The following is a 20,203-nucleotide window of genomic DNA, read 5'->3' as shown; positions in this document are numbered from 1 at the left end:
GAAAAATAAAAAATTTAAATAAAGAAACTGGAGTTGGAAGGTAAAATACATCAGCGGTAATTTGAATGGCAGAGTAGACATGATGGACTGAATAGCCCAATTCTGGTCCTATTTTCCATTGGTTAGTATCTATAGATCAATGCTGAGTAATTAACTCACTTGAGTAATCCTAAACGGAAAATACAATTGCTGGAAATCTATAATAGAAACCAAAAACATGCTGGAAACATTCATCAGGTCCAGTCGCAATCCAGAAAGGATGGTAACCTTTTTTTCCCGATGAAAGTGTATTGATCCAAAACATTGATTCTATTTTACCTTTGCAGAAGCTGCCTGACCTTTTGAGTATTTCCAACATTTTCTGTTCTCATTTATAAAATCAATAATAGTGCCAAAGAGAAATTTTAGGATGGGTAATAAACACATGAAGGCCAGTTTATTTCTCTCCTGACCCTCAATGAATGAAACTGCAACATCCCTATTGCTACCCTATTTCAATCAGCAGTTGCCAGAGCAAGAAATAAGTTCCTGTCCTCTGGTTCTAATCTTTATGAACTTTGTTCAAAAGTTTTTTTAAAAATCACCACGAGATTCAATGTTGAAATACATGCAAGGCCAACAAATAGCTGTCCACCAGGTAAACAGAAAAAAGTCAGACCTTGTTTATTCAACCCTGAATAAAATTACATGTTTAATATTAATTACAGCCAAACCACCTTCCCCGTACAGAAATGTAACCTACAATATCAATTATTGTAAAAGATTTTTTAAAAATTGTGTTTGTCTTTATTCTTTGAGCCCTGTCTTTTCCACATTTTGCTTTTCATACATGATTTGCTATCAATTTATATTGTAACAGATTCTTGTTTGTGCATACTGCCCCAGTAACCCCTTTACCAATCATAAAAGCCCGTGCATAAACGAGGTTCTCAATACCACCCGCCAATTCTTCTTCTCCACTTTAAGTGGTTATTGGTCAGAGATTTCTGATCGTTAGCATTTGCTCATTTCCAAGGAGACTTTGAGCACACAGTTGATTTTTTTTCTCTCTCTCTCACAACTGGATAAAATTTGGGGAACTTTGTGCTTTGCATGCACAACATAACCAAGTGAGTGCAAGTAGGGCCTCCAACTGGAGACACGTGGCAGGGAGAGGATACAAATACGCATTTCTTTATCCATCCATTCAATTCAAGGGGGAGTATTTTACAGGGACTGCGGTGGTGATAGTACTTCGTGCCTTGTGGGTACCCAATGTAGACATTAGATCTTAAAGAAGGTCAGGATTACTGCTGCCTGGTGGACCAAGAATTCTGTGCCAGGTCTGAAGTCAATCTTCAAATGCCATTTCTTCAAATTTGCCAAAGGTTGTGCTGCCAAATCAAAGGGAATGGTTGCCAAACACTCAATTGCTGCACATGACCGCTCCAAAACTCCATAAAAGGTTTACAGAAGTTGTAAAGATAATGAACTAAAAGCAGCATTCCTTCAACATTGACCATAGAATCCAGGCGATTGACTTGCCAATAAAGTATAGTTCCAAGCCAAAAAGTTTTGTATTTTACAAAAGGAATTCCAAAGTATGTCATTAACTGTAAAGTGCTTTGGAATGTCTCGCTGTTTTGGAAATACCATACAAGTACTCATCCCTCTTTCCTGAATGTCTTCATCATATCATAGGCTAACATAGACAGTGTATATCAGCTAATTATACAATGGGCAATTTCCTCACACCTGACCAAGACATCATGCACAACCTAATTCCGTCCTCTGAGCAGTCAAAATAATCACTTTTATGGCTTTGGAAGAAATAAAATAGCGTTTGCTTTAACAGATTGCCATAGCTTTCAAACTGCAATGGAACACAAGAACATAACACAAGAAATAGGACCAGGAGTCGTCCATCTGGCCCGTCAAGCCTGCACTGCCATTCAATGAGATCATGGCTGAGCTGATAACAGGTTCATTTCCACTTATCTGCCTTTTCCCCATATCCCTTAATTCTCCTAAATTGGATAAAAATCTATCCAACCTTGACTTAAATATATTTACTGAGGTAGCCTCCACTGTGAATTCCACCCTCTGGAAAAAGCAGTTCCTCCTCATCTCGGTTCTAAATTTACTACCCTGAATCTTGAGGCCACATCCCCAAGTTCTGGTCTACCCTAACAATTGAAACATCTTACCTACCTCTATCTTATCAATGCTACAATGTTTCTATAAGATCCCCTCTCATTCTTCTCAATTAACCATATAACATATAACCATATAACAATTACAGCACGGAAACAGGCCAATTTGGCCCTTCTAGTCCGCACTGATTCAAGTACTCTCCTCTAATCCCACTTACCAGCACTCTGCCCATATCCCTCCATACCCCTCCCATCCATATACTTATTCATCTCTTTCTTAAATTACAAAATTGACTCTGCCTCCACCACCTTTCCCGGAAGCCCATTCCACACAGTAACCACTCACTCTCTGCGTAAAGAAGTTCCCCCTAATTAAAAGAGTGACCTTTGTGACATATAAAAAGCGAAATCTTTTCTGGGGGGGGCTGGGTGGGGGAAAAGAGCGGTCACTGCAAAATCAGTTGACGCTTGCGAGTGGATTCGCAAATCCAAATGGAGAGGGGAGATGTGGTTGTCCGACAAGGGATAAAGGGCAACTCAGGAGGGGAAGGGGAGATTGGGGATAAAGAAGATAGAAATAGGAGAATAAGGAAAATGTTGGATGTTGTAGGAATGTTGTCTGGTAAAGAGTTGAAAATAAGAAAACAGAAATGGAAAAGGAGGAAAGGTAATGATGGAAAAACGGAAACAGAAGATAAACAAAATATAAAATGGCTACGCTGAACTATATGACTCTAAATATTAATGGAATACATAACCAAATTAAAAGGAAGAAACTACTAAATTTACTGAAAAAGGAAAAAATAGATATAGCATTTGTCCAAGAAACACACTTAACTGAATTGGAGCACAAGAAATTAAAGAGAGATTGGGTAGGACATGTAACAGCAGCATCGTATAATTCAAAAGCAAGAGGAGTGGCTATATTAATTAGCAAAAATGTGCCATTTAAAATAGAAGAGGAAATAATAGATCCAGCAGGGAGATATGTGATGATAAAATGTCAGATATATTCGGAGCTTTGGAATCTACTTAATATATATTCACCTAACGAAGAAGATCAAAAGTTTATGCAAGATATCTTTTTGAAGGTAGCTAATACGCAAGGGAACATACTAATAGGAGGGGATTTCAATCTGAATTTGGATCCAAATATGGATAAAACGGGGAAAAAAATTAACAGGAAGAACAAAGTAACCAAATTTATAATTAAATCAATGCAAGAAATGAAACTTGTGGACATATGGAGGAAACAAAACCCAAAAGAAAAGGAATACTCATACTACTCGACTAGACATAAAACATACTCAAGGATAGACCTATTCCTGTTATCAGCCCACATTCAAGGGAGAGTTAGGAAAACGGAATATAAAGCTAGACTATTATCGGACCACTCACCCCTGTTATTGGCAATAGAGCTAGAGGACATCCCTCCAAGAATGTATAGATGGAGATTAAACCCCATGCTACTTAAAAGACAGGATTTTAGAGAATTTATTGAAAAACAATTAAAAATGTACTTTGAAGTAAATACGGAATCAGTGGAAGATAAGTTTATACTATGGGACGCAATGAAAGCATTCATTAGAGGGCAAATAATAAGTTATGCAACCAAGATGAAGAAGGACTATAACCAGGAAACAGAGCAGTTGGAAAGGGAAATAATAAACATAGAAAAAAAATTAGCAATAAAGGAAGATACAACCAAAAGAAGAGAATTGGCGGATAAAAAAATAAAATATGAAACATTACAAACATATAAGGTGGAGAAGAATATAATGAAGACAAAACAGAAATATTATGAACTAGGTGAAAAAACACACAAAATCTTAGCATGGCAGCTTAAGACAGAGCAAACTAAGAAAATGGTATTGGCAACAAGGAAAAAAGACAAACAAATTACATATAATCCAAAAGAAATTAAGGAAAACTTCAGAGAATTCTATGAACAATTATACCGAACCGAAAACGAAGGGAAAGAAGGGAAAATAGATGAATTTTTGACTAAAATTGAACTACCAAAACTACAAATAGAGGAACAAAATAAATTAACAGAACCATTTGGAACAGTAGAAATACAAGAGATAATAAAAAATTTACCAAATAATAAGACACCAGGAGAGGATGGACTCCCAATAGAATTCTACAAAACATTTAAAGACCTAATAATACCGCCCCTCCTGGATGTAATCAACCAGATTGATGAGACACAAAACTTACCAGATTCATGTAAAACAGCAATAATTACAGTGATACTAAAACAAGGGAAAGATCCACTCTCACCAGCGTCATATAGACCAATATCTCTGCTAAACACAGATTATAAGATAATAGCTAAACTATTAGCGAACAGATTAGCAGAACAGGTACCGAAAATGGTAAATTTAGACCAAACTGGATTTATCAAAAAAAGACGCACAACAGACAATATTTGTAAATTTGTTAACTTAATTCATGCAGTAGAAGGAAATAAAGCACCGGCAGTAGCAGTTGCTTTAGACGCAGAGAAGGCCTTCGACAGAGTAGAATGGAATTACTTGTTCAAAGTATTGCAAAAATTCAGTTTACCGGAGAAGTATATTAATTGGATTAAAGCATTATATAAGGGACCGTTAGCGAAAGTGACAGTAAATGGACATGTATCAAAGCAATTTAACTTAAGCAGGTCAACGCGGCAGGGATGCCCACTATCACCATTATTGTTTGCGCTAGCTATAGAACCACTAGCAGAATCGATAAGAAGAGATAATAATATAAAAGGAATAAAAATAAAAGACAGGGAATATAAAATCAGTCTGTTTGCGGATGATGTGATAGTGTACTTAACAGAACCAGAACTATCAATAAAAGAACTATATAAGAAATTGAAGGAATATGGAGAAGTGTCGGGATACAAGATAAACGTAAATAAAAGTGAAGCAATGCCTATGAATAACGCGGATTTCTCAAAATTTAAGGAGGAATCCCCATTCAGATGGCAAACGCAGGCAATAAGATACCTAGGTGTGCAAATAAACAAAAATCTAGGCCAATTATATAAACTCAATTACAATCCACTAATGAAAAAATTACAGGACGATTTAGAGCATTGGAAAGAGCTACCACTAACACTGATAGGAAGGATAAACTGTATTAAAATGAACATTTTTCCAAGGATACTATACTTATTTCAGGCATTGCCAATACAACTGACAGAAAAATTCTTCAAAGAGTTAAAGAAAATAATAAGGAGATTTTTATGGAGAGGGGGGAAACCGAGGATAGCACTAGATAAATTAACAGAATGGTATAAACAAGGAGGCTTACAATTGCCAAACTTCAAAAATTATTATAGAGCCGCACAATTAAGGTACCTATCAGATTTTTATCAAACAAGGGAAAAACCAGACTGGACGAGACTAGAATTAGATAAAATAGGGGAAAAGATACCTGAACACATATTATATAAATGGGACGAAAAATTGGTACAACATAGAACTTCTCCAGTATTACACCATCTCCTCAATATATGGAAGAAGATTCATGTAGAAAGAAATAAAATAAATTACCAAATACCAAAACTAATATTGACGCAAAATAAGCTACTCCCTTTTACAATAGACAACCTTGCCTTTAGAAAATGGGAAAAAAAAGGGATTAAAAGAATAGAAAATTGTTTTTCAGGAAGTAGATTCTTATCCTTTGAACAAATGAGAGATAAGTACAATATAACTGGAGATACAGCGCTGGCATATTACCAACTGAGATCCTACTTGAAAGATAAATTAGGAAGCAACTTGAGTTTACCAGAGGGAAGTAACCTTGAATATGTGATTACAGATACAATGTTAATCAAAAGATTTATAAAAAATATGTATATTAAACTGCAAGAAAAGGAGAATGAGGAAACAAATGGTAAAACTAAACAAAAATGGGAACAAGATTTAAATATAAAGATAAAAAAGGAAACATGGGAGAAGTTATGCTCTGGAACGATGAGAAATACAATAAATACGAGGCTGCGTATGATACAATATAATTGGTTACACAGACTATACATTACACCGCAAAAGTTAAATAAATGGGACCCAACAGTATCTGATAGATGTTTTCGATGTAAAAAAAGAAAGGGGAACAACAATTCATGCAATCTGGACATGTGAGAGAGTAGAAAAATTTTGGGATGATCTCAATCAGATATTAAATAAAATAACAGAAAACAATATACCAAAGAATCCAGAGATCTTTCTCCTAAGTAACATAAAAAATAAAGAATTTGGAATTGACTTGGAAGATGCACAAAAAAGATTTGTCAAGATAGCCCTAGCCGTAGCAAAAAAATGTATTATGTCAACCTGGAAATTGGAAGATAATTTGAAAATACAACAATGGTATATAGAAATGAATAAATGTATTCCATTAGAAAAAATAACATATAGTTTAAGAAATAATATTGAAATATTCGAACAAGTATGGGAGCCTTACATTAAATACAATAGCGAAAACCTACCGGGAACAAACATTACCTAAGTTGATGGAAGGAGAAGAAAAGAAAAGAATGGACTCAGTAGAATTTCTGGTGTATTTTTGTTGAATGACAACATTGTCTAACTGAATTAATGCAACCTAGATTGTATACCTAAAATGGATGAGAGGGGGGGGGTGGGGGGGTGGCTTGGGAGGAGGGAGGGGGGAGGGAGAAAAAGTCACTGTAAATGTGTGGAAAAGAAAAAGTGTATATCATGGCTATTGTGATTTATGGGGTGAAAAAAAAAAAAAAAAAAAGTTCCCCCTCATGTTACTCCTCAACCTTTGCCCGTCAACGCTCGACCCATGACCTCTTGTATCCATCTCTCCTACTCTCAATGGGAAAAGCCTTTCCACAATTCCTGCATGTACATTCCCAGATGACTCAATCAGAATCAAACAGAGCAGCAATTCCCCAAAGGAAAAAATTCCAATGAAAATAACTGGAGGAACAAATAAAGTGCAAACCAATCTAATTTTTTTAAAATTCATTTGAATAATTCCATGGATTTTTTGCACATCTCATATTGCCACAACACATGATCTTAATTCAATGCACTGCATCCAAGAAAGCATAATCCCAGAGTGCCGTGTTCCAGCATCAACTTGGGTTGGATGATTCCAGCTCATGAGTGCTTCCAACCAATGCAGCAAAGAGCTCAATTACTCCTTTCTAAACAAGACCTGATCTGCACTTCAAATGTATACAGACAACAACTATTCACAAGCAATTTTTTTTCCTGAATATTTCTATTATGCTCTATTTCACATTTTTAAGTAAGCTCAAATAGTTCTTACTGTTTGGCCTCTTCGAGATGGCATAAATATTCATAAGCAATGTTCTGATGCCTCCTCTCATCCATCTCTTCCGCCGAGAGTCTCTCATCATCCACAATAGCTGCAAAAACAAAAGAAGAAATCTGTAAATGTATTATAATCGCTAATGGTAGAATTGAAACATGACAAACAATACCTTCTCGTAGCAGGATTCTACCAAATACCGGAACGTTATTGACGATATTTCAACTCATGAAATGCCCTCGATTCACTTTCCTCCAGATTCTTCACAACCTCTCTGCCATAAACAAGTCAGAAATGCAGAGGAACATTCACCCTTCATTGCACAAGTATGGCAGAACCAGCTGAATAACTTCTAGCAATAAGCGCACTCCATATAAATTTTCATACATACAAAAGGCACTGCATTGATTCACCCCAGAACTTGACAGTACCTCTCTGCTCCAACTTTACTAACAGGCAAGGTGAAAGTTTTGGGGCATGCAATGACCTTCATGTTAGATGCCACTCTTGAGCAGTATACCCATTCCCTCCCAAACCAAGCCTTCATGCTGAGGTTCTAACATGAAGGTCAATGCATTCCCAAAAAACATGCACCTTGATTATTGGTGCATGAATGACAAGGTTCTGTCCAATTTCTTCCAAAGCTTTAACTAAGTAGTCAAAGGAGCCTGTAGCCTGTTCTTTTGACCTTTATTTCCAAGGTCCCCACAGCAGTGGACATTATCAACTGTATCCTTGCATTTCTACTTGAATAATTTGAGAGCAATGCATGATGACTTGTTCTTCTTCCATCACTACCACAGCCAATGCAATAGCCAGAGGTTTTACGCTGCACTCTCCCCTACAATTTTTTTAAAAATACACGTGCTTCTATTCTGCTCAATTACTCTCACCTGTTCCTTGTCCTTTCACTCTGGGACCACAATCCCAGCATTAAACAGCAAGCTTTTATTTTCATCAGGGATGATGTTCACTAGTGATCCCAGCTCCATGATCATTCATATCACTTCCTCTCTAAACCTTCACAGATCTCATCCACCCATTTCCCCAAGACTGAAGTGCAGACCACCTTAGCTGACCAGTTATTTTAGGCCATTCTTAACCTCACACAACTTCTTTGATTATTCTTCAAGCTCTTGGTTCAAAGTCAAAGAAGGTCACCTCCTCCCTCAGCACCATTTGAGGCCCCAAACGGTCCTTCCAAGTGAAGGAACATTTCACGTGAATCTGCAGAGGTCATACTCCCACTATGGTCTCCTCTACATCAGAGAGGCTGGACGCAGACTGGGAGATCACTTTGCTGAGCACCTCAGCTGTGTCTGCCGCCATAGCATGGATATTCCAGTGGCCACCCATTTCAATTCTCCATCGCATTCCCTTGCTGAGACATCTGTCAAAGGTCTCATATACTGCCAGATTGAGACCACCCGTAAATTGGATGAACACCACCTCATCTTCTGACTGTGTACCCTCCAATTGGATGGCATTAATGTTGACTTCTCTGGCTTTTGTTAAAACACCCCACTTTCCCTTTCATCTCCCCATTCCCTGTCTCCTTTCGCACAGACATGATAACTTCTACCCTAGTCCCTTATCACATTCAATTCACACTTTTTGTTGGTCTGGATTCCTCCCATATTGTTTGAATTCTGAGACTTTCTGATATAACATACTATGGGTGTAAATTAATGGGGTGTAAATTGGGTAGCATGGACTCGTGGGCTGAAATGGCCGCTCCCATTACCGTCCTGCTTCTGCCTTTTCTGATTTTTCCTCGAAGAAGGACTCAGGCCCAAAACATCTGCAATAGATCTTGTCTCCTATAGATGCTGAAAAGACCGGCTGAGTTCCTCCCGCACTCTGGTGTTTTTATAAAGTCAAAGAATTGGCAAAGTGGTCTACGAGGTACAGAAATAGTTTACAACTCGTAGGGAAAAAACCTCCAAACTTAAAAATTGCAGCAATGGACCATGAGAGACGATGACTAATGCAAATTGAAAAAGTAGCACAGCCTCTAGGGACCTGAGCAAACACAAAATAACAAAAAGAGACTACAAAGTTATGAAAAGAAATTAAGACAAAAAAATGAATCTAAAAACACCAAGAGCAAAAGTGTTTACAATTGTATGGTGGGGGGTGGGGGGGGGGGGGGGGAAGAGAAAGTAATGGGATCCTTTCATTACAATATCATTGTTACCGATTTTCAATGGAATTGAGGAACTGCTGGACACTGAATAATAAGTTTTCTAGTTGAGATAAAGAACAGTGCAACAGGAATTAGATGGGCACTCACCAAAATTCAAATCAAATAACAGTGATAAGAAAATAACAGCACCAAACGGTGACAAAAATCGAGAAAACATTAGACATCCTCCAACTATAATTCTGCAAAAGTTTTGATAAGAATCCATTCTTTTAAAATTAAAAAATCGTAAAATAAAACGTGTTACCCAGAATTCAAGTAACCAGCAAAAAAAAACCGTGGAAAATAAATAGGTATAAAAATATGGAAGCTTAAAATTGGCACGCCTCAATGTTAGTTCGCCAATAACGTAATCACGGCAAATGTAAAATTCTCTTGTCCGGCATCTACCAATCCCCATAGGTGCCAGATACCAGAGATTTTACTCTGCATGTCACCAATGAAAGTTGACATAGGGAATTATAGATTGGTTTGACTCTCAGACATGATTACATGGGTAATTTGATCAAACTGTTCAAGATAGCAAGAGGAACCAATTTGGGAATTTTAGGCTTTTGGGAATAATCTAAAATTAGTCGGGAGACCCTTCCAGAATACAATTACTTCTGCACACAGGCAACAGAATTTTGAAACGGTCTTTCGCAACCAAGCTAATTGTGAAGTTTAAGTCTATAATAGAAAGCAAGGCAGGCACACATGCAGTTTGGTCACGGATACAATAATCCTACTGAATGGCAAGGCGTGCTCATTGAGCTTTATATTCTGCTAAATTTCTACGTGCACATGCAATGCATTTATAAAGGATAATGTCATGAGAGGACTGGCAAGTATAGACAATTTCAGCAAAGAACTCCAAATAACAAGTATACAGATAGCTGAATGACCACCAGTGAAAAGCTGGAGAGGACGATGAAAATAAAATTCAAATGAAAGTTTGGAACCAATTTTGGACTACAGTACCTAGGGTACAGAACCAAGAGATTTGGGAAAAGGGGGAGTTTAATTGTGTGCAGAATGCCAGAGCCATGGGCTCAAAAAAGAGTTGGAATGTGTGTGACAGATGACTCCAGTTGAAATGCCTCCCATAACTGGAGTTCCCAAAAGGTGGTGATAAGGAAAACAATGATCTGAGCGCCTTGGAAGCCAATGTTTGAGGTGAACGCAATAAGAACCAGTAGAACCAATAGCATATTCAGTTCATTAATATTACAAAAATCAAAGGCAAACAAGCACCAACTGACTTCAAGTGAGTAAAACCTCAAGACTATTTATCGATACATGCTGAAGAAGGTTTCCTGTAGGAATGAACATTTTAATGCAAGCTTTAAAAGGAAGGTTAGAGAAAAGTGATCATGCTTCAAAGTGAATGAGCTAATTAATAGTCGGAAATGCACAAGGGGTAGTTTCCTCAGACCAAGCCAGTTTCCATGCAGTGCAAAGGCCTGTACCTCAATGGGAGGGTTTCACATGATTTTGTAATTTCCCAGTACAAACATTTCCTAGCACATTCAGATGGAAAAAACAAAAAAAGACATTTCATTGGTTTGCATTTCATTGGTTTTCAATGCACATTCCAATACTGTTAATTGTTTTAGTTCAGCTCAAATGTTAACAAGACAACCTTGCAAAGTCCTCTCACCAGCACTTGAAGGTTGTTGTAGACTGTTTTTAATTTAGACATACAGCACAGTAACAGGTTCCAACCAGCCCACGAGCCAGTGCTACCCAATTACATTTAATTGACTTACAATCCCGGTATGTTTTCAAACAGTGGGAGGAAACAAGAGCGCCCAGAGGAAACCCAGACAGACACTAGAACATGCAAACTCCTTACAGACAGCGCGTGATTCGAATCTCGGTCCCGATTGCTGATGGCGTAACAGCAATGCACTAACTGCTATGCTAACCATGTCGCCCATTGTACAACATGGGGACAGGCCTTTCAGCCCAATTGCCCATGCCAATCAAAATGATCCATCTCCAATTGACCCACCCACCCGTATCCCTCTAAACCTCTCCATGTACATCCATTCTTTTTTCTTAAACATTGCATTGATTCACCCCAGAACTTGGTTTTTGGGAATAATCTAGTAGCTGCCTCAACCACCTCTTCTGCAAACAAAAAAGTTAACCCTCAGATTCCTGTTGCATCTTTCCTCCCTCATTTTAAAACTATCTCCTCCGTAACCAATTTCTCCACTTAGGGCAAAAAAGACTGCATTGACTCTATCTATTCTTTTCATGATATCGTACACTTCTATTAGAACACTCCTCATCCTCCTGTGCTTCAAGGGATAAAATTTTAGCCTGCTCAACCTCTCCCCCCACCCACCCCACCCCCACCACTGAGTCCTGGAAACATCCTCATAAATCTTCTCTGCACTCTCTCCAGCTTAACAATATTTTTCCTATAACATCATAATCAAAACTGAAGACAATACTTCAAATAGGGCCTCACCAATATCTCGATAACTGCAACACAAGTTCCTAACTTCTATACTCAGTACTCTGTCTGATAAAGGCCAATATGCCCAAAGCCTTTATCACTATCCCATCTACCTTGTGACACCACTTTCAAGGTACCATGCACCTGAACTCCCGAGATCCCCAACATTCACCCAGTAGGTCCTTAGCACCGTAGGCCTCCCAAAATGCAACACATCACATTTCTCTGTGCAGTGCATTTCTGATTATCCAAAAGCCACTTTACCAAAATTGTCAGTTCTTTGTGAAAATTTTCAGCAGCGACATGGCATAAGTTGAAAAAAAATTGAATTTTTTAAACCTGCCATCCTCAAGTGGGACTCTGATACACTGTTAGCACTATTTTGAATCCAAAGGAGCTCTAGTGTACAAGGTAAGAATTAAACTTTATTTCATGCTTTAAAAACCTTCCTTTATTCTTTATTGCTGATGCTACTGGGCTGGGATTGGAGCGGGGACTTCGGGCAGATTGTGCGACGGCGGTGGGGCGCCCGGACAGGATTGGCAACGGTGTTGGGGTGGAATTCAGCAATGGCCAATACAATGCCAATAAACTGGCATTTAACCGATACGTGAGCGTTTCAGATAATTGGGAACATACTGTATCAAATTCCACTTGCCCGACAGATAAAAATCTTGCTGCAATCTTTGGCAACTATCTTCACTGGCTTACAACAGCCATTCTCAACAGGGTTCACTGCAAAATTAAGGGTTGGGGGCAACAGACCGAAATCAACAAAAAGATTTTTTAAATGTAGTTGGTCAGAAAGAAGTAAAGAAGAAACCAATTAAATTTGACTGCTTCACAGGGAAGGTGCTCCCCACCTTCCCTGTGGGGCATACACAATGAGCAGAGTCCTAAGGGAGCCATAGCCAAAAGACACCAGAGACTTTAGTGTTGTCCACAAAAAATGTACATTTTTAAAAAATCTAAATCATTGACGTCGTTAGTTGTTTCAATTGGAGGAGCTGTACCACAGTCTAGTTAAGCAAGTGCCTAACAATCATATGGTCACAATGACAGCTTGATGACATTGGGCTCATCTTTTCCATCGCAATCACCTGCTGTGATGACACAAAGATAACCCCACCATTGGTGGCAATATGAAGACGAGAAATAGTCTTTGGTATTGATTCCAGACTCTGCAAAGTCTCATAGCATCAGGTGAAATATGGGCAAGCATCCCTACTGATTACCCAATATCTTCCACAACTTGGAAATCAATGCCATCCATGTTGAGGCAAGCATTGAAAGTAGCAAGGTTACAGAGTATACACGGGATGAAGGATTTCATTCTCAATTAGTAAGAGTGTCTGATCATGCATTGGATCTATGGCAGGGTAGTAAATGCACCAACACAAGGACCTTGTCCACACCAATCTCCCATTGCAGGTGAACAGTCTAAACTAGCACTACCTCCACTTCGTATGGAGGTAAACTACCAGGAAGGATATACTTCAACGTTGTGTGGCACTACAATCATGCAAAATGGAAAAGACTGAGAACAAATATACGTCACAAAATTGAGCATGAATGAGGCAATGGAGCCGTCAACACCAGAAATGTATACCATTACCTGTAATATTGCAGCTTGACATATTCCTCACTCTACTATCTCTGTTCAAACTGAAGAACCACACTGATTCAACAGCATCCTACAACACAAATGTTACATGCCACTTTCCAGCTCATTGCTGATTGTGGTCTTTGGCTTGGTGCACATGTGGAATACTTTATTGGTTGAGGAGTTGTGTTTGCAATTGAACAATCCATACTTCTTACTTTCTTGTTGTCAATTCCATCGTTACTTTGATTTAGTATTCACTATGACACTAGATCAACTATTGAGTCCCTGTTGATCAATCCTACTTGCTACTTTCTGTCACCCTATCTTTCTCTACTCATGTACAATGTATTTTCCCTCATACTCGCTCCCAATTCTTTTTGACATTTATGTACAGTTCTCAACTATAACCTTGGAATGAGATAGCACACACTGGAGCACTTGGCAGAGGCCTAAATGCCCACTGGGAGAGCATGCAAATGCCACACAGCACTGAAGATGACAAAGAAAATTGTTGGAGTACATAATTAAGGTGGTAGAAACAGAACACCTTGGAAAGAACCAACATAGATACCTGATAAACACAAAATCAGCAAATGCATGGATCTTAAGCAAAGAATAGCCAGAGGAATTCAGCAGACCAGACCACATTCTTGGATAGAAATAGTCAAACGTTTCAGGTGTGAACCCTTTATGAAGATAAAATAGAGAAAATTATACATATGATGTATATGTATAAATCAACCTGGAGTGCCAGGTAGATTTTTTTTTCAAATTTACAGCATGGTAACACAGGCCCTTTCGGCCCACGAGACTGTGTTGCCCAGTGGTGAAGTAATGATGGAGATGAAAGGACGGGTGGCAGGGTGGGTGGGGAGGTGCAATGCAGCCGAGAAAGCAGAGCAGGAAAACAAACAAGAGTAGGTAAAGAAGTGATATAAATAGTAGAATCAGATGGGGGTGGGGGGTACCAAAAATCAGGGGGAAAAAATCAACATGCTTGCCATTTGGTTTAAAGCTGTCCAGGAGGATTACATGTTATTCTTCGAGTTTATATTTGGCCTCACCCAGACAAAAGATGAGGAAGAAGACAGACATGTAATTTCATGAATGGTTGAGGGAAGTTGAATGGTTGATCACAGGGGGCTTAAGTTTAAATATTTGAAATATCGTATGAAAAAATTATATTTATCTCATATACTCGAGCTTCTGAGGATGCCAGAAACCAACAAATTTTGTGACATGCCTCATGATGATAATTAGAATAGAAAAGGAGAAATTGGAGGATGTAATTCTTTTTTCCAGCTTTTTTTTAAAAGCTCTTTGACAAGGTCCCACACAAAAAAAAGTTAGGGCACATAGGACCAGGGACAAGACATTGAAATTATTTGAGAATTGGCCAAGCACATGAAATCACGACAGAAAGAGTTGAGTTAATGTTTCCGGTTGAAAAACGTTTGTTAGAATTGGGAAAGATAAATAAAGTCAAGCTTTAAGTCAGGAGGCAGAGCGATGGAGAATAGGGTAGGGGAAAGATGAATCAAAGGTTTTGTCTCTGCTTGAACAAGTCCAGGGTTGCCAAAGTAAACAACTGTTACTGACATTATCTGATTGAGAGGGTAATATGGTCATGTCACTGCTTTTACATGTGTAAATTCAGACTTTGGATGTGCAAAGGGACCTGGGTGTCCTCGTGCAAGGAAACCTAAAAGTTAATGACCAGGTGAAATTGGTAGCGAAGAAAGCGAATGCTATGCTGGCATTCATTTCAAGAGGAATAGTGTACAAGAGTAAAGAGGTGTTGATGAGGCACTGGTGAGATGTTATTTGGAGTACTGTGTGCAGTTTTGGGCCCCCTATCTTAGAAAGGATGTGATGTTGTTGGAGAGGGTGCAGAGATTTACTAAGATGATTCCCGGAATGCAAGGGCTAACGTATGAGGAGTGTTTGGCAACTCTTGGGTTGTATTCATTGGAATATAGGAGAGGAGATCTCATAGAGGCTTTTTGTATTTTTAAAGGTTTAGATAGGGTAGGTGCAGGTAAGATGTTTCCCTTGGTGAGTGAATCGAGGACAAGGGGTCATAGTCTGAAAATTAGAGATTATCCATATAAAAAAAAGAGATTAGGAAGAACTTCTTTAGCCAGAGGGTCGTGGATCTGTGAAACTCGCTGCCGCATATAGCAGTGGAAGCCAGATCACTGGGAGTATTTAAACAAGAAATAGACAAGTATCTCATTAGTGAAGGCATCAAGGGATATGGGGAAAAGGCCAGAAATTGGAACTAGTGTAGAGTAGCTTAGTGTAGATTTACGGAACAGACTCGATGGGCCGAGTGGTCTGGTTCTGTTCCTTTGCCTTGTGATCTTACGATATTTAAATTTAATTGTAGGCATACAGCATGGTAACAGGCTCTCCCAGCCAGGAGCCCCTGCTGTCCAAATACCACAATTAACACAACCCCTGTATGTTTTGAAAGGTGGGAGTAAACCAGAGTGCCTGGAGGAAACCCACATAAGACAGGAGGGGAACATACAAATGCCTTAGAAACAGTCCCGAATTCAAACCTGGGTTGCTGGGGCATTGCACTAACCACCCACCCCAGTCGGTCTCTGTCTATGTTCCCTTTCTGATCCTACTCTTGTCCTTATCTCCAAGATTTAACCACCTTAACATTCAATGGTGTTAGCATTGAGAAGGCACCACACCATCAACATTCTTGGGACCAGTAAGCAAATCTTCAACTGGACCAGCTCAAATATTGTGACTGCAGGAGCAATCAGGTATCCCATGGTAAGTGATTCACTTCCTCATACCCAAATGCCTTTCCTCCATCTACATGGCATACATTAGGAATGTGATGGAAGGACAGCAGCCACAGCCATCAAGAAGATGGGCTGCATCTTGGGTAAAGCATCGATTCCATTCATCACCACCAGCACCGTGCACAGTGAAATTAGTGATCTGCATCTACAAAATGTGAAAGAGTAACTATAGCAGTTAGTGCCATGCTCTAACAGTGTCAGCGACTCCACCCAGTTCTGTGCATTCTACTCCTGAGTTTTTTCTGGGCACTCAGTTTCCTCCCACCCTCCAAAAAGATTGGGGTTGGTATGCAAGTAATTGGGCAGCATGGGTTTCATGGGCCAGAAAGGTCTTCTACAGTGCTGTATAGAAATATAAATTTTAAATTTTAAATGGATTCGCCAAGGCTATTCAAACACCACCTCACAAAACCTGTGACATCAATTACCAGGGACAAGGATATGTCCATGGGAATACCTTCACCAGCAAGATCCCCTCCAAGATATATGAACCTGATGGAAATACATTATCAATCTTTCTCGGTCAGAATTCTCAACTCCATTGCAATGTGGACTTTCACCAGAAAAATGGGAGCAGTTCACCATCACCAATTAGGGATAAGTAGCAAATGCTTGCTTGTTAATGACACCTACACTAGCAAAAACAAAATAAATAAAACTTCACTCTCTTACGAGAGGTTGCAAATTCAAACTAAAGTTTACAACACTTTGAAACATCAATTGAGATCATACTACAATGCAAGAGGTTCTGCTTTTCAAGCAATACTTTGAGTAAATGTCTAATTTACCTTTCTGAACGAAGGCGAACCATCTCTTTGGATCACCAACGTGCAAGCCCCTTTGGTGGCCTGACCAACACCTATCCTCATGAGAGAGAGATTACTTGATCATTTATCCCAGTGTACTTTGCAAAACATGCTTGAATGTAAACAGTCTAGTATGGAGAGGCTATGTCCTCTCAACATTAATGAAGATAGGAGTACAGCTGCTGGTTTATGACAGGGACCACTTGAAGAAATTTCCTTTGGAAACTGACAAGACAATCTCTTAAGTAGCCAGCAGCTGTGTTTGAAGACACAAGCAACTGCGGATAGTTGTCACCTTCCAGCCTGCAGTTTGAATGGAGGCATTTGACATTCATTTAAAAGTGTAAGATATTTTGATGATACAACTCTCAACACACTACAGTGGTTGTTTGGGTTACAACTTGCACTTGAAGCTTGCTAGCCTCATTTCAGACATCTGAAGGGCAAATAACATGGAAAACTTATTGGGGGGGGGGGAAACTGTTAAACAGTAAAGTGAACCTGGTATGCTTAAAATAAATGCCGCATTATCTCCGCACGCATCATGAACTGAGTATTGAAAAATAAAAACAAAAATTGTTGCTTCTTAAGCATTTTGCATTTATTTATTCCCCCCCCCCCTATACATTGCATAAGAGAAAATTTAATTCCATACCTCAGATTTTGGATAGCAATCTGTGAATTCTGCAAGGGTCAATTTCCATAACCCGTACAGCCATAATGCATGCAGGGATGGATGGGTGGGGGTGAGGGTGGAAATGTCTGTACATGTAAGTGGCTTGAATTGAAAAGTATTTAATTGACTGTGATTTCCTTAAGGAAACATGTAACACAATTTCATGTTTTCTTACTCAAAAACATTTGGCAAGTGTGGTACGGTTTGAGATCATAACTGGCATACAATTAGTACAAGCTTTGTCCTCTGTTATAAAATATTCAGTCCCAAGAGATAAATGGGCTCTTAAGCTTCTGAATAGGCAGTAAATAAATTATACTGTTGACATCTGTAAGAGATTCTACTCTTCACTGATATTTGAAATAACAAAATATGGACATAACAGTCAATGAAGATCCATTGAATGTCCTAATTTAAAGCAATCTCTGGAATTACATAATGGTTCAGTAACAGGGTGGATGAACAGCACATATTCAAAAAGGATCTAATTGCCAATTCGGATGGGAACTAAATATTTCAAGTTCTGACATTCAGGAAAAGGAGGTGGGTTGCACTGTTAATAAGAGATGATATCATTAGTCAGGGTCCTGGCAGGCATAGTGCGATACAGAAATAAAATCAGTTTGAGTTCAGCCAAGCAGCAGAAACTGAAGACGTAAGCAGGAGAAACAGAAAAACTGTAGATGCTGTAAATCTCAAGTTAACATCGAGAAGCAGGAGGGGCTCAGTGGGTCAAGCTGCATCATCCATGGAGAGGAGGGGTGAGTCAACGTTTCTGTCGGGACATTTTATCAGTCTCGATAAAGCACTCTGCCCGACCTGAGAGTGCTTCCAGTTTCTCTTTGTTCACATTAACAGATGTGGTTTATTTGCCTCTGAACTGTGATGTACTGCACAGTACAAATGAGGAACTTAAAGGTGCTTGTAATAGAAGTGTTCATTCATTATTTCAAGCTCCCATTTCATTTAGTGTGAATATCATTTTAAGTGCTAGCCATTCACAGCTGTGGAGAGACTGGGTGGCAACAGCTAGTACAGGCTGTACCCAAATTTGATACTTTGGAGAGGAGAAATTGATTTTTGCAGAGACACGGGTTGTGAGAGAGTCATGGATCACTGAAGGAACAGTACCATTTTTGACCAGCAGCCATCTCATCAAATAATTATCAGGAATAACTCTGTGAAAATCAACAATTCAGCTGATTCAGCCTCTCAAGGGAATTATTGAACCCCACCGTGACCAAAGGAAAGGTCACTTTGATTGATCAGTATCTGCATTTTTGAAGCATTGTGGAAATCACACATTTCATTTCCCCTATACAAGGAAAAGGAGTCGTGACACCGTTTGTATGAAAGGATATTTCTCTGGAAGAAACTCAACAAGGATTCATGAGTTTTTGGTGGTCTGGTCATTCAGTCTCTCCCATCTCCTTTGTGATCACTTCTGTGCATCAGTTTAAAAGTTTGCGTTTCGACAATGGATTTTTAAAACTGAACTTTGAAATGACTTTCCAGAATTGTGCCTAAGCTGTAAAGGTTTGGGTATCCCACTGTTATGAGTTATATTATATATTAATATGTCTTTAAAAGAGATAGATTGTGGGGGTTTAGTGTAGATCACTTCACAGACATTAACATTTCACAAAAGACATCTCATTTGAAATTTACAGCGACTTTACAAAAACTTTGGAGAATGCCTAAGGAGACTTCACAAGTAGGAGTTAATTGGACTGGAGACTTCCACCGACTTCCAAGAAGAATACGTTCCATTCTTCTGGTTAATTGGACTGATGCTGTGATTTCCACAATGGCCTATTGTCTTTAAAGCAACAGATGTCAAGGCAGAAACTGATTCTGGTGCCAGCAATCTGTCTGGTTGAAGTTTGCTGTTCTAAGAGGGGTTATGTAGTTTTACAAACAGAAAGAGAAAAAGAACTATGATTCTTTGGGGGGGGGAGAAAGAAAAAGAGAGAGAGAGAGAGAGAAAAGTGAGTTCTACAGTGGCTTTTGGAGGCTGCAACATGGCAAGCTAGCAGCCTGATGAAACCCCATTTTGAAGGCAGGTTGTAAGTTCTAGTTAAGCCTGTTGAAAACCCTTGTAGTCCTTAAAAGAGGAAATAGCTGGCTAGAGTGTTTCTCCGGAAATAAGGGAAACAAGAGGAACTCTGTGATGACCTGGAAGAAGAGGTTATCATTAGGAAAACC

The 20,203-nt window shown here is 39.0% G+C and overlaps 1 protein-coding gene across 3 annotated transcripts in view; it reads right to left on the bottom strand.

The window, feature by feature from the left end:
* iqgap2 (IQ motif containing GTPase activating protein 2) overlaps positions 1–20,203 on the bottom strand; it is a 340,680-nt gene that overhangs the window by 288,485 nt on the left and 31,992 nt on the right. For all 3 annotated transcript variants that reach the window (XM_069937770.1, XM_069937765.1, XM_069937779.1), the window contains exon 2: positions 7,437–7,536. In XM_069937770.1, the coding sequence (XP_069793871.1) occupies positions 7,437–7,536 (100 nt within the window). The remainder of the gene's footprint in view (positions 1–7,436; positions 7,537–20,203) is intronic.

The sequence above is a fragment of the Narcine bancroftii genome, chromosome 1 (genome assembly GCF_036971445.1).
Source record: "Narcine bancroftii isolate sNarBan1 chromosome 1, sNarBan1.hap1, whole genome shotgun sequence".
Classification (NCBI taxonomy): Eukaryota; Metazoa; Chordata; class Chondrichthyes; order Torpediniformes; family Narcinidae; genus Narcine; species Narcine bancroftii.
The sequence above is the reverse complement of the archived record's forward strand: the minus strand, read 5'-3'. Positions and strand labels throughout refer to the sequence as shown.